The 15,093-nt window shown below is 38.2% G+C and overlaps 1 protein-coding gene across 1 annotated transcript; it reads left to right on the forward strand.

Annotated features, from left to right (window-relative positions):
* Positions 1-845: 845 nt before the first annotated feature.
* On the forward strand, positions 846-14,964 carry LOC105283611 (allatostatin A). The gene is made up of 3 exons (XM_011346510.3): positions 846-1,102; positions 12,628-12,906; positions 13,172-14,964. Exons 2-3 carry the CDS (start codon positions 12,643-12,645, stop codon positions 13,502-13,504), a joined length of 597 nt encoding a protein of 198 aa, XP_011344812.1. The 5' UTR covers positions 846-1,102; positions 12,628-12,642; the 3' UTR covers positions 13,505-14,964.
* The last annotated feature ends 129 nt before the right edge of the window (positions 14,965-15,093 follow it).

Below are 15,093 nucleotides of genomic sequence, written 5' to 3' on the forward strand. Positions count from 1 at the left end.
GGAGAACTTTCGCGTCCGATCTCTCCGCGAGATCCATTGCGCACATGTAAGCTGCTAGTTTACAGGAAACGCAAAATGATGCTGCAATTAAAAGGATCTGATTGTAAGGAGAGATTGCGAAAATGAAGAAAGCGAATTTCCGAGAAACAGAAAATGGAAACATTCAAAACCAACGTAATTTGATAAGAAAGCAATCTACATCTCGCATTTGATAGCAGAGACAGAGGGAGAAGGGGGAGTGTAATACAATAAAAAGTGCATACGGACACTCGCTTATTCGCGTTGACATTTTTGTAATAAACGCTTTTAACGTTTCAATGGAGTAGTTCAACGTAGTCGCATTTACAGAAATGAGTCATTCTTACGTCAGTGCTTGATGTATCTCGTAACGACTTTCGTGATAATAGAACTATCCAAATTTTATGAAAATTTTATGTAACTAATTCCACGTGTCCGCCAGCGTTCGAGCATTAAAGTGAAGTAGCTCAATCGCGAAATAACGGATGTAACACTTGCGGCGAACGGAAGTTCATTAATTCAGATGCGAAAAGTTCAAAAAATCATTCACGGCTCTCTCTCGTTCTCTCTTTTTCTCTCGCAAAATAGCCAAACGGATTCTGTCGTTGCAATTGACCGATCTGAGGACCGCGTGTGGCGTCATGCGTCGTCCGGCTGAAACCTGTCTCACGCACACGCACGCGATGGGCGTCGCGACGCCCCGAGCAGAGAGAAAAGGAGACAGAGACGGCGAACGAGCGAGCGCGAGAAAGCGACGCAGCACGCGGCCCCCTCCGGGCGAGAGAAAGATGCGCGAGGGGTTCTCCGTCGAGGGCACACACGTATAAAGGCCGGCGTCGCGACGCCCTCGTCGTCATTCCCGCCAGCAGACACCGAAGTCGCGGTACCCGGCGTTGAACGTCGCATCCTCACGTGAGAACCAGAACGGAAGTGACGGTCTCGCTTGTGCGAACGGAAGTTTCATCCCTCGGAAGAAAGAAAAGTAACGCGGCGGGGAGTTCCCTTCCGTCTTTTGGCAGACCGTGAAGACGTCGCGTACCCTCACCTCACCTGCAGGATTGTGCCGGTAGTTGTTCAGCAACAGGTGAGTAATTCATCCCCCAGACTCGTCTCTTCCGTGCTTTCGCCCTTTCTTCCTTCAATTTTTATCTTCTTTCTCGCCTCGTTAATTAAGCTCGCCATAAAATCATACTTTTTCACGCCACATGAAAGAGATATAAATTTATCCTCTCGCTTCGCTCTTCGCCCATTTAATGTTGCGGGACGGTCGATCTCAGGTTTTATTTGTCGTGCGTTTTAATTTTAACTGTTATTTCAATTTTTCTCGGCTCGCTCTGTTGGATCACTGTCGGAATTGAATTATTAATAAAACTGATAAAACTTTCGACTCGTTGAACGGTAATGCGTTATCGACGTTAGATGTGTACGTTAATGGTACGAGTGGTGTAAGCGCGAAGGTTGAGAGGTGATTGAGAGCGATGAAGTTATTATAAATGCATGTGACATCATATTTGCCAAGTTTTTTTCCAGTTATACAACTGTGCGGCTACTTTTAGACAGTGATGAATATACCTAGTTAGTACATAATTCGATCTGTTTTATTATATATTTTTAAAAAATTTTATCAAGTAATTCACGCTGGTGGTTTTTTCTTTCTCTTTTTTAATTTATTATTTCTTTGAAAAAGTAGCAAAATAGGTGAGCATTTTTAAAGAATTGTACGTATTTCTATCTTCTTCATTAGTTAGGTCATTAATTGTGCACTCCTTCAGCTGTGTATAGAATAACGTAATGTATAATAAAATTTTGATTTGTATAATATAATAATTGTATAATATAATTGCAAATTGAAATTCATATTGGAAAAGCATTGGATAAATAGTTGCTATTTAATTTAATCAAAATATTTGTTATAGTTTAATTTGCAAAACTAATTAAACGTTCACATTGTTGATTTTTGTTACATTTTTACATATGCACAATTTTTACTAAGTTTCGAATTCGCGTAAGCAATTACGTAGTCACTTATTGTGAGCGGCATAAAAGACAAAATCGTCTAAAAAGTATCAGAAAAGCGCTCTTTTGATACATCCGCATTTAATCTGTATCTTTTGTGATTTCATTAGAAAGTATTATTGCCTTTTATTACATTCCTGCGAAAAGAGGGGCAGAATGCGAGAATACCACCTGTTCAGCCGCTAACATGTAATTCATTTCCGGCAGATGAAAAAATCGAGAAGTGAAAGGTTCTCGGCAATTTCGAGTGAAATCACGCGATGTATTCCGGCGCGCAATGATAATGACTCAAAAGCGGACATTCTCATCGACGCGACGATTGAAATCAGATCCCAGCGTTTATTTCATGAAATTGAAATCACGAGATCATGCACACAAAGCATGTTGTATAAGCCGTGTATAAATTTCCTACACTATGCTCGGCTTACGGAAACCATTCCCGTTTGCTACAATTTTCAAGATTTCGCGGGGGCGTCTGGTCTAGCTTATTTCTTTTCCTTTTTCCTGATGAAACTCCACAACCTTATCGTTATCTTAGGATTCGATGCTTCTTTCGACGTCGATCTTTCTTCGCGGCACCGCGACACTTCAATGCCGATGCTCCCACAGAACAAAGTCCTGACTGAATGCTGACAGACAAGCAATGGAGAGCTTACCTAACAGAATCGAAGATTAAGCTATACCGTTATCGTCACTAACGCGTGGCAATGAATGATCATCGTGTTTCTCTAGTGTCAGGGGATGTGTCGGGAACTGAACGATACGCGTTCATCATGTAACACGACGATGCTACAAATGTACACTCAAAAGAATGAAAAAGGCGAAGAATTCTCATGATTATATTGAATATTAAAATTCCGAATATACGTAACAGGTAATATGCAAATTGCAACTTTAACAAGATGGAAATCGGAGAACAATCCTCTATCCAAGCAGAAAGGAAACACATCGTAGATTGACTAAGGGATTAACACCGTGAGAAAAGGAGGAGGAGAGGGAGAGGATAAGCGGATGTAGGCGAAGGGAATAATCTCAGTGAATTGCTGCATGTGTGTATAATAAAGGCGGTAAAGATGAGCAAGATGCGGGTGAAGAAGAGAAAAAAAAGGAGAAAAAAAAGGAGAAAAAAGCGTCGTTAGATGCCAGTTATTGGATGGCTATTACTACCTGATTTGTTTGCCGCTCGTAAGCCGCTACTTGCCTCGGTTGTTCCGTGCCGCTTATTAACCCGCTTTAACGGGCTGACACATTATTTCGTGCAAATGAAATCCGAAACCGAGCTGAGGTCATCACACGAGAAACGTCGGGGTAGCTCGCCGTAGCAACAGCTGCGACGAAGTATGCCTTCCCGTAAAGTTGTCATGGTGTTTTAAAGCGCGACACTTCACTGCACCTGCTCTCGAAAAGATGCACGTATCGTTAGGGCGAATCGAATTAACTGAGAGTTTACGCGTTAAGAATTTAAAATCCGCTACGTAGGAGCTCGTGGCGAAAAAGAAGACGCGAGAAGAGGACGATGAAAAGAAGGTAATTAAGCGTGTTGAATTTCTCGTCATGTCCGTTGCATCACGCCGTACTTCCGTTTATCATTTACGTATGCAAAATTTCAAGAATCAAAAACATGTGTACTTGTAAAAAATGTTTAGAATTTTGCCGCAATATATTGCGCGCATATTTTCCTCGCAATATACGCGCATATTTTACTCGTGGATTTCTTTGCAAGCAATAAGGCTGCAAAATGGATAGTCAAGAAGACCCTTAGGACAGTTTCGGATGTACGAGGTATATAGGACACAATATCGCGCGCGAAAGAACAAAGTAACGTACGTTATCTCGCATTTATTTTCCTTAACGTGGGATCTGCGCAAAACTTCGTAAAGTCTTCTGCCGCATCGCTGCGCACACCGCCAACAGCTTCATTATTAATTTCATTTGCGCTGTCGTTAGCGTTACGTCTTTAATTATGGCCTTTGACGGCTTCCCAATGGGATATTAAATGCCTCATTGTCCCGTATTATGCTGCAGCCCGTTCGTGTTTCTTTGTGCTACGTTAATTAGCGGTCTACCGGAACAAAATTCACGGGCCTTTATTGCGGCGGACAGTCACGTGTATCTGATCGGATTTCCGGCGATAGATAACTCGCGCGCGCGCTTTTTACGCGTTTACAAGGCGACACGTTTAACGTTACTTTGCTTTATCCGTACAGACCGTGTTAAATAAACTCGAAACATGTAAATGTAATATAAAAGTTTATGTTTTCGTTTCATCATGCGTTTCGTCGCAATACGTGTCTCCGTGCAAGTACAATTGGTTCTTCAACAAAGAGAAACAGTATTTTTTCACATAATAAAATGGCACGTCAACATTTGTCGTTTCGCTGATGTCGATGCTATCGCAGCCCGTTTTGCAAAAAGACGAGGGAAATCGCGTCTGAGACAAATAAGTAGAAATGCCATGGCGGGTTACATCGAGAATCGTAATCACCGGTCGCATCCTGAGGGACCTTCCGGCACACGTGTAATGCAGACAGATAAAAATGGAAATCCATGTACACATACATGCTTCATCGAATGGGATACGAGAATATTATTGTAATATTTTCACGTAGATTGTGACATGATAAATTACGACATGGTAATTACCATGAAAAATATGCAGGTGTCACGCGACCGGCAGAATTTCATTAACCCTTTTCGATCGCTAGATCACAAATAATCAATTCCCGCGAGACGAGAAAGAGAGAGAAGGATCAAAAATATTCTAATGAAATCGAAGAGGAATGCTTAATTCCGTCCCGCCTTCTCATCCCTCGTTCTTGTCACAGATGAAACGCCTGAGTGACATTAATCTCATTTTTGGTACTAAAGTGAGAAGCTGCTCTCGTGGTTGTTCGATGAGATCGGCGATAATATCATCGTCTTGTAGTTATTAGAGGAGAATGTCTTCTCCTCTGCAGGCTGCAGACACTCGTATGTCACGTCAGCATCTCTCCTCACTATTGTTGTACATGACGTGCATAATGTACACGTGCATAAAGTAAACACAGACAGGACACCGCGTTATGTCGAAGAGCAGAAAGGGGTTGCGAATCGTTTATCACACCGGATGCTGCGAGTCTGCGAGGATGCAAATGCGTGCTGTTCGCCGCGCGCGAAGATCGGTATCGATGGAAATGGTGATAACGTCGGCACTTTCGATAATGACTATGAATGCATTCGGGTCGCTGACGTTCCTCGTGGAAGAGACGGCAAGTTTCATCGACGAGGTTGCGACAGCGCGACGATCAACGCTGCGAAACACTGGAAGGTGTAATTTGATCTTTAATCTTGCACATTCTGATAATCGAAGTTTTCAATGAGAACTTTAATAATATAAAGTACGCCTGAAATTAATCGAGAATGATGATTTCCGCTACTTATTAAAGGCTTTTAATTGAGTTTGTAGAAGACCTCAAAAGACTTGAAATTCAAAAGATCTCAGTGTCGTCTTATCGCAATATCTTTATCAGGAAGAATTCACGTACACTTATGAAATGGTCAAAGTATACTTTGATCAAAGTAAAGACGGTATTTCTAGCGTCCTCGCTCATAAGCCATTATGAATGATGCGAAGCTTAGCGCAGTTTACTCGGATGTATCTGCAATCTCCGGTATTCAAAGGTGTGAATGGTGACAGAAGATGCTACTTTGTAAAGAACAATGTTCTTCAGGCTACATTGAATGCGCTTTACGTCCGAATAAGTCCGACTTGATCCGTACTAGCAAACGGATAGAAAAGTTTCTTCAACAACTTTTACTCTCGCTACAATACTCTCGTACATTGCAAAGGGAAGAACGTTAATATAAATTCTTACAAACTCTTTTAAATTAATGTGAATAAAGAAGTATCGCGATATCGGAAAACATACTGAAACTAATAACCGAAGCAGCGAATTATTAATTTTTTCTTCTAAGAACAATTATTAATGTTTTCTTCTAAGAAAAAATTAATAATTCGTAAGAAGAAAAAATATGATAACGTGCGTATAAAACGTAAATTGTGCTTCGCAAAGATCACACATAAAATTCAAAAATTAATAATTTTCTTAGCTATTTGCAATGTAGTCACGTGACTTGTGCGTCCTAATTTAGGTGTGCCTTTTAGGCTGATAAGTTTGTCTCTGGCCTTATATTATTCAATTGGCGCCAGAGAGGCGACAAATGTCAGCATCTACGTGACGAGCGGGGAAACACGCGTATTTGTCCCGAATTTCAATTTTACGAGAAACACAGCATCTCGGGTTCACTTCCGACGCAAGAAGGGCTGGCGTAAATCTTGCGTATGCACGATAGTTCTGAACGACGGACAAGAATAGATACTGCCATATTAGAGTGGATATCCAAGTCTGATATCCTGCCACACGACAAATCTGATATCCTGCCGAGAAAAGGGCGGTCTTCCGATATGATCAGGTGGCAATATCCTCCACTTTCGCCACGATGTATACTGTACACAATACCGTACACGCGAGTAAATATATGTGTGTGTGTGTAATACACGTTGTAATTCCAGCAATTCAACCAATGTCTCAGAGGGACATTGTTCGTGACTTAAGTGGAAGATAATTAAATCGTTTAAGAACTGATTTGATGATTGAAATTTGTCTAAGGACGAACAAAAATGATTGAATGTTGCGACAAGCGAGTGGTTTCGCTGCTGGTTTAGTTATTATGTTAAATAATATTAAATAAGGGGTCTTTTCAAGATATTTTGAAAATAATATTAAAGAGTATGATATTTAAAGATTCGAGCCGACATTAAATTTTCGTTTTATCACACAGTGCGATAACAGAAGAAATGAGGCAATATATTAAGCGAAGGAACTTGATGCAAATTAATAAGGTGGTAAAAGCAATATTGATTAATTACCTATGTCATTAATTAGAAAACAATAAACGAGATTATCGTCAGAAAAATATAAAGATTTGATGAATAGTTCTCTTTTTCTCTCTTTATTTGGGACGCAGATGCAAATATGTTAAAGTATATTGTTAAAGTACATTCTTGAAGTATCTATTTGCATATTTATGAGAACACACGGAAGTTACATTGCATTTGTAAAGTAGTAGAAGTAATTTGATGAGACGGCATGCCTCATGAAAATGTCTATATCTATTTTAGTAAATATTTAAACTATGATTAAGCCACAAGTGAGGAAGAAGAAGCAGAACAAAAGGCGGAATAACGATATCGTCTAAAGAGAATAAATTTCTCTTCGAATATCACTTTTCTTTTCGCTTTTGTATGGTAATTGAAGCAAAAGGATGATTTGCGTGAGTTTCTTCGTTCGCAGCCGATTAAAATAAACATGAGATCTTTTCTGTAGTCTCTTAACTTCTCGTGAAGAGGCAAAACGTTATTCATGAAAACGCTATTCACAAACGCTTGTAAAAATATTTTGTTTGGAGCTAAAACGAAACATTCGCTTCGACGTTTGTTTTCCGTACTACGCAGTCTCTTTTTAATATGATTTCTGACACACCACGGTTTTAGAAACAAGTACAACAGCCATCCAGCTAAAAAAATATCAAACTTATTGTCACATGTGGAGATTTATAATTGAATCAGACGTTTAGCGGAACATTTAATTGGAGCTTTGTTGTTGGTTTTCAAATAGTCAAGATAAACTTACCTATACACATTTGTGCAATATTGAAATTTGTTATGGTTGTAATACATCAAACTCTTCGAGTTCTATCTAAAGTGCGCACGAAATTATGGAAAGGTAAATCACTGTAAAGAGAAAAAAGGAATTTCTCGCGGCGTTATTTCATGGTCTATTATTATTTCGTCCCTTTGTTATCCGAATTCACCATGGAGCTATAAAAGTCTTCGGCACGCGCCGATAATAAAGGAGATCCGGCGAGAAGCCGTGAATATACATTATAACGTCGTGCAAATAAAGCTCCGTATAGAACGCGGTGTAATCTAGATTTTTATTGAGAAGCAAAAGCGTTATTATGTGAACGACCACTAGAAGCGTTCCGTAAATATTGATTGAGATTACCACAAGGATAACAGGATCAAGCAAAAATTTTGGATTTCAAGGGCCGATAATAATCTTTATAGCCATCTTATAAAATCATCTCGCTGACTGATAGTGTGTAATTTAATTGAGACGCTTGACGCTTGTGCGACATAATTTTCGAATGAAGATTCATGCCGAAGATTGATACTAGCCTAGACGGCATGTTCACTGGACCATGAAAGATTCTGGGAGATCGTTGATCGTGCTGACACAACGTTCATCGGTGGATCGGCCAAAAGTCTTCTGCTTCATTCAACGTGAATTTGAAGGCGGTCCATTGTGCGCGCGTTGTCTCATCAGAATTCCAAAAGGGAATATGTATTATGTCCTGACACGGTATGAATTCGTAAACTGTTGGAAGAAATTTAATGATGAGTCGCGAAGACTATAAAAGCAGGAGAACGTGAAAAGTTGGCGTTGGTCTTTCCTAAAGACGTGAAAGCATATAATGTTTCGATTTATATTTCAAATAGAATTGCAAATTATATTTTAGTTACAGGGAAATATTGATCTCATATGGTGAAATATTGTAACAATGTATTAATCATGTTTCGCGTTTTCTGTTATTAGCTTACTTATTAGCACGCGTTCACTCATTTGAAATGTCGGGTGTTTACGTGTGTAGTCAGCACATGTAATTATTTTTGCAGGAGATAAAGTTGTTTGCTTGATACAGTGGCATTAAGTGGCTTTCATTTTGAAACGTGGACGCGACGCGGTTTCACCGATGTCGAATCCAATTACATATTGCAAGTCCATACTTCATTGTATTGTTATTACGGTAAAGTCCAACCATGAGTTATGTGCGTCGCTATGTTCTTTGTATCAGATATTTACAGCAAACTACTTAATCATAAGCTGCATCCACATTCGAGACATTTGCGTAAATTAAATTTACGCAAATAGAGATACCGAAAAACTTGTTATTAAAGAACATTTAAAATTAAAAAGCTAAGATTTTTAACTCTTTACACTAATATATTTATTTCTATAAGATTAATGTTTTTTTATATAACTTAATTATTATATTAAATATTACGTTATATATCTATGTGTACGTACTAGCATCCAATGTTTTGCTCCAATGCTTGCTTCGATAATATGTTTAATCTTTATGAAAATTTTATGTATGTATTACATGTCAATGTTTAAACCATATATAGACATATAAACATATAAAATAAACTGAGTATAGCTATATATTTGTCCTCAGCAAAACGGTGAGAGAGGCAAAAGATAGGGACAATTCTGTCCTTTCTTGTGCATTGAATATGCAGTGGTCTACCGACAGTCAATCAGACATTTATTGTTAGGTTTTTTGACAAATGTGCGGGTAGTAAAGAACAGATTTCCTGATATTTTGATTTGTAGTGAGAACTAACAGTGCTACGCGCTTTTGTTATTTACATTTCTCCGCCACTTTTTTTGTCACTTTTTGGAGCGTTGCGAGAGAGTTCGCTTGCTCATCTTAGCGTAACAGCAAATAGAGAAAGCGCATAAAATTAAAGAATGTTCAGGATTTGTTGAAACTAAAGAAGTTGTAACTTCATTTCCTTTTTATCACTCTTGCCTACATTATACCATTTTCTCTTTATTATATATACACAATGAAAAGTCGATACTCATGTATTCCTTATTTGCGTGCCTAAAATTTCGCCGACCAAGTAAAAAGGAATTTCCTTTTTGGGATGGAATGTTCAATAATCCTCGAAGCCCTCAACGTCTTGAGTGACAGGTAAGACACTGTAAGCTCTCGTCTTTCGAGGAAAACAACTAAAAAAAGTCAAATGATGCGAGATTATACTTTATTGGATTTGCCAAAAGAAATAATATAACAATATATAAAATTTACGAGGCAGGGAGCTTTGCAAACAAGATTTTCAATATAAGAATATGAAGAATTTTGGATTTGATAGCTTGTAATATTAATTTAATACTAGCAAATCAAGAGACACGGTAGTGTCTCGCGCAAATGCACGCGCAAAGCAACGTACGAGTAACGAGATCGTATACTACACGTGTATGTAGAATAGAGCTTTCCTATCACATCTTTTGTAAGAAAACAGCTTTTAACAAAATAGTAATTTGATTTGAAAATTTTTCTATTTACTCTAATTTTTTTATTGCTATTATATTTTAGCGTTAATTTTTACACAAACTTTTTACTAAAATACATGAACAAAAATATAAAAAGGATATTTAATAATGTTTATTTTATTCACAGTTAAATCTGAAGGTTGCGAAACGAATTAAGACGAATAAAGCCGCTTTACAGCAAAAGAAGACAATAAGCGAGGGTAGCACCTGTTGCGACCATCAAACGGGTCCTCAGCTTTAAGTAGTTATTAGGAAACTTTCGATTGTTTTTCATACATGTGATAACATCGCTCTCACAAGTCCTACGTACAACGTATGAAGTAATAAACGAAATTGATAGTTTCATCGAATCATTTTATCAAAAATTAAAGAAATCGAAATAACGAAACAAGTTTTTGATTGGTATTAGCAATCTGCTGCGTTACCGCGATTGAGAAAGAAGTTTCAAATTAACAAATATTCTTCTATAATGTTACTGTACACCCCAACTGCTACTAAAAACTTCAGTCGATCCTGTTCAGTAGTAATTACAAGTAGGCGAGAAATCGGATCGAGTTACGAAAACGTTTACTACTCACCGTTCGAGTAGTGCCTTTTTCTAATGGAATTGCCATTTTAATTTTATGCGATTACTTTAAATTCGAACGAACGATCCACCGGAAATTAAACGTTACGAACCACGACTGCAATTTTTATTTGCTAAATGAACGCCGTTTAATAGTCTTTACTGTAAACTCAGCTCGCGAACCTGTTCAGCATTAATATGAGCGTAACACAAATAACGCAAGTTTTTTGTTGCTATTCTCGTCATGAAAAGGAGACTCAGGAAAAAAAAAGAGAAAAAGAAAGAGAAAGAATCGCATGCAATGCCGCTTTTTAGTATGCATTACTTTAACTTCTTGCTTGACAACTTGACGGCTATCCAACTGATCTTCGCAACTTTTGTCTACTGTTTATTGGTCCCCGTTGGTGAATCTTTCGTCTTACAAGTCTTTCCACAAGCAACATGAGAAAATGGAACAAAGAGGGACTCGTAATCCATCGGATTTCACATCAGATATTGAACGAACTGTATCTAGAGGATTTTAGCGGTCTATAGCGATGTCGTGACATCCAATCTCGCCACATCCTCTGCCTCTTTCTCTTGATCCCGTAGTCTCTATTAAATATTTATTCGAACACGTATTAGTTTTGCGTGTTAAATTTACGTATTAAAGTTACGCAGCCATAAAGTAACATTTATTTTTTAATTGCTAATGTTAGTAGAATATGTATTTTAATCGACCTGCTATTTTACATGTACATTAATATGCAACTAATTCTTTAGTAGAATAAAGTCGTTTTTATTATAATATAAAATCTATTTTTTCCACATTTTAATAAATTCTCAATTGACAATTAAATTTCACGGATCACGAAGTGTTCGCGGCAGGAATATAAAACAGAAAGTACACATAATTTTATCCAGATTTAATACTGGGATTCCGATTCGGTGACAACGAAAATACTTCGTAAAGAAGTAGAGTACTACTTCTAGAATCCGCGTCGTAAAATCGGTGCGACATCTCGACCAGAACGAGCTGAAGCTACTTTTCGCCTCCATTGCAACGGCATTTATCCCCAGCCAGTCGTAAATAACAATTCATTTTATTTTTACATGATAGAATTCCATTTGCGTGCATCTGTGCCCCGAAGGGATCTATAAAATCTTTTACGAAAGTCTACGCATTAATACGCTTTTATGATCCACTGAAACTAAATCTCATTGAAATATCAGACCGCTAGAGATGATATAAAATAGAGATGATATAAAAGCTCAGTTACCAATATAAATAAAACAATTGTCGTTATTTATATAGACATTGTTAATGTAATCTTTCTGGATCAACGTCATCAATGATATCAATTATATAGTGAGGTTGAAATCCAGCATGTAATTTTTGTGAACATGATATCGCCAGTTAAGAAACTATTATATCACGTGATGTGATATTAGATCACGTGATATCACGTGATTTAATATCACATAAGCACTTGTTACACAATCAAAATGCACGATTCCGTGGAGGTTCGACGTATTTCCTCTCGAAAATTGTGACGAGGATCGCGAATTTTCCGTGCACGTGATTCTGAAAACTCAATCTCGGACGATTGGAAAAGTTTATATGATATTACCAATTTTTTTTAATTAAAATTTTGACATGTTAACATAAAATTTTCGTTTTTTAAATGTAATGTTTGCGACATGCATTAATAGTTCTTCAATTACGATAACGATAATCGCAAACTCGCTGAGTTTGTACCTGTTGAGCCCTCTCAGTGAGAGGGTTGCAACGCGAATTAATAGTTGTGGCACGCTTGCTATAATATTATTCGCACTGGTAAGCGATTACAGATTACAATTCCGCGCGATTTTTGTGCTTTCCAGATTCTAACCGGCATCATGAATTCAAGAACAAGTCTGACTGTTAACAGCATCATTATATTCTGTCTGCTGTGCGTCGTCGGGAAATCAATAGCGGCGATGGAAGAGGCACCGTCTTCTCCTTTACACAGTCCGCGATTGAATCCATTATTGAACAATCTGAAATTCGAGGAACCTTCTGAAAAAAGGGCTCCGTATACTTACACCGTTTCCGGGTACAAAAGGCTACCTCTGTACAACTTTGGTCTCGGAAAACGATGGGTCGACAATAGCGAGGATAAAGTGAGTTCCAGACAGAATAAAATGTTCTTTTGCCAAGTAATACCCTCGCTGTTGAAAAGAATCTGATTAGCGAACTGATTTCTAATAATATCCAATATTTCATTCTAATAATATCGAAAACTTTCATGAGTAATCGTAAATGCTTGTTGTATCACTTAGTGTATTCGATCGATAAACACGTACATCGGATACGTCGGATACGTCAGATGAAACCGAGATTAGCTCTTTTCGATTCGTATTTTACGCAGTGAATTTCCATTTGCAGAGAACGTGGCCGTTCTCGTTCGGCATCGGCAAGCGCCTGCGGGATTACAATTTCGGCCTAGGAAAACGCAATAACGGATACCACCCTCTGAACCTGGACTACTTTTCGGCCGACAATCTGGAGAGTTACCATTCTCGTGAGGACGGCTCGGACGATTTTATGGAGGACAAACGCGGCATCAAACCATTCAGCTTCGGCCTCGGGAAACGAGCCTGGAAGTTGGCGACGGGAGAATCGCCAGCGTCTGGAAAAGAAGCGAACGACGTCGTTGGCCCGAAATACTTGCTCAGCCTGGGCAAGGGAATGATCGAGGATGAAGAGCTGGCCGAATAGAATTCCTCCCCGTCGGCCACAGCACGGACACTATCCTTTTACCCCTCGTTCCCTTCAACCCCTCGGACGATCACAGGAAACGCATCACTTATATGTGTAACACTACTTCCGAAAACTCCGACTGAACTCGAACTAAGGAGAATGTATAAAATTTCATTACTTTCTTGACATTCCGTCGTTCGTCTTTAATAAGTATCTTATGATCTCTATGTCGTGCAGAAACAAATTAATTATTGATTAATCCGATTCGTTCCTTGATAGAATCACTCTATGATAAATTACTCTTCTCTTTCTGGCGAACTCGGGGTTAAATTCATTGAAATTGCGGAACGCAATTTCTGTGATAAGTATCTGTGTTAACAGCACATGTATGATATCAGCGAACGCCCTTCAGAGAGAGAGAGAGAGAGAGAGAGAGAGAGAGCGAACCGTATCGTTCGTGGCATCGTTAACAGCGATTCCGAGAATCTCTTTTTTCGAAAATTTCCTGTAAAATTCATGTGTCATCGGCAATCCGCGCTCCTCTTGCACATGTCTGGAAACCGATGAGGGCACTTTAGCGAAGAGGTATCTGATGTAGTAGTAGAGAAATTCCTCGAATCACACTTGTCCGATGCTCTGTCCGATTTGTTTGTTCTCAATTCCTGTAAATTAATAATTATTTTGATCAGAGTGTTAAATCGTAATTTAACGAATCGTTACAAAACAATATCTCGATGTGCTAAAGAATCATATTTACCTGCGTAACCGCGGCGGTACTATACTCATTCTTATTGCTCGACAATTTAATCCTTGTAAAAAGAAGAAGCAGAAATTATTCTACGCATAGTATAATTTTTTTCTTTTTCTTACAATAATTAAATTGTCGAACAACAAACATCAATTTAGCTTCCCATGCATACTTTGAATCTGAAATAAATAATTGTTAACAAAATTTAAAGATCTCGAATTTTCATCTTTAATTTTTAATTCTTATGGATGTACTTTAGACACATTGACATAAAATTTTCATTTTGTAAATGTATTTGAGACATGCATTAATGATTCTTCAATTACAATAATGATAATCGCAAACTCGCTGAGTCCTGTTGAGCCCTCTCAGCGAGAGGGTTGCAACGCGAATTAATAATAACACGCTTGCTATTATCTGTAGCACATTCACCACAATCTAGACATTGAATGTACAGGACGTCCCGTATAATATTCTTTATTTAACACTTCCTCAAATCTCACAATCCTCAAGCCTCGCTCACTTGATCTACTGATCAGCAGTGCTCTGCTGCCAGTTATCTTTTACCGTGTATGTCTCCATAATGTCTCCCGCTCGTTCGTCATCTCGTGATGACAAAACATCACAGTGCAGACGTATATCAATCTCTCACTTCCACAATTCCTGTATTTTAATGCAAATGCGCATGAGCATTGATACCAAAGAATTAAAAATAAACATTTTTAAGAGTACCATTTTGTTTTTCTTTCTCCTGACAGATGGACTTTTTACGATTAAATGCATTTGATGTTGTGCAAACACACATGCTTAAAGATTGTGTAGGACTGTTATTTTGTATATACTATACACTGTTTTCAAT

Source organism: Ooceraea biroi, chromosome 4 (genome assembly GCF_003672135.1).
Source record: "Ooceraea biroi isolate clonal line C1 chromosome 4, Obir_v5.4, whole genome shotgun sequence".
Lineage (NCBI taxonomy): Eukaryota > Metazoa > Arthropoda > Insecta > Hymenoptera > Formicidae > Ooceraea > Ooceraea biroi.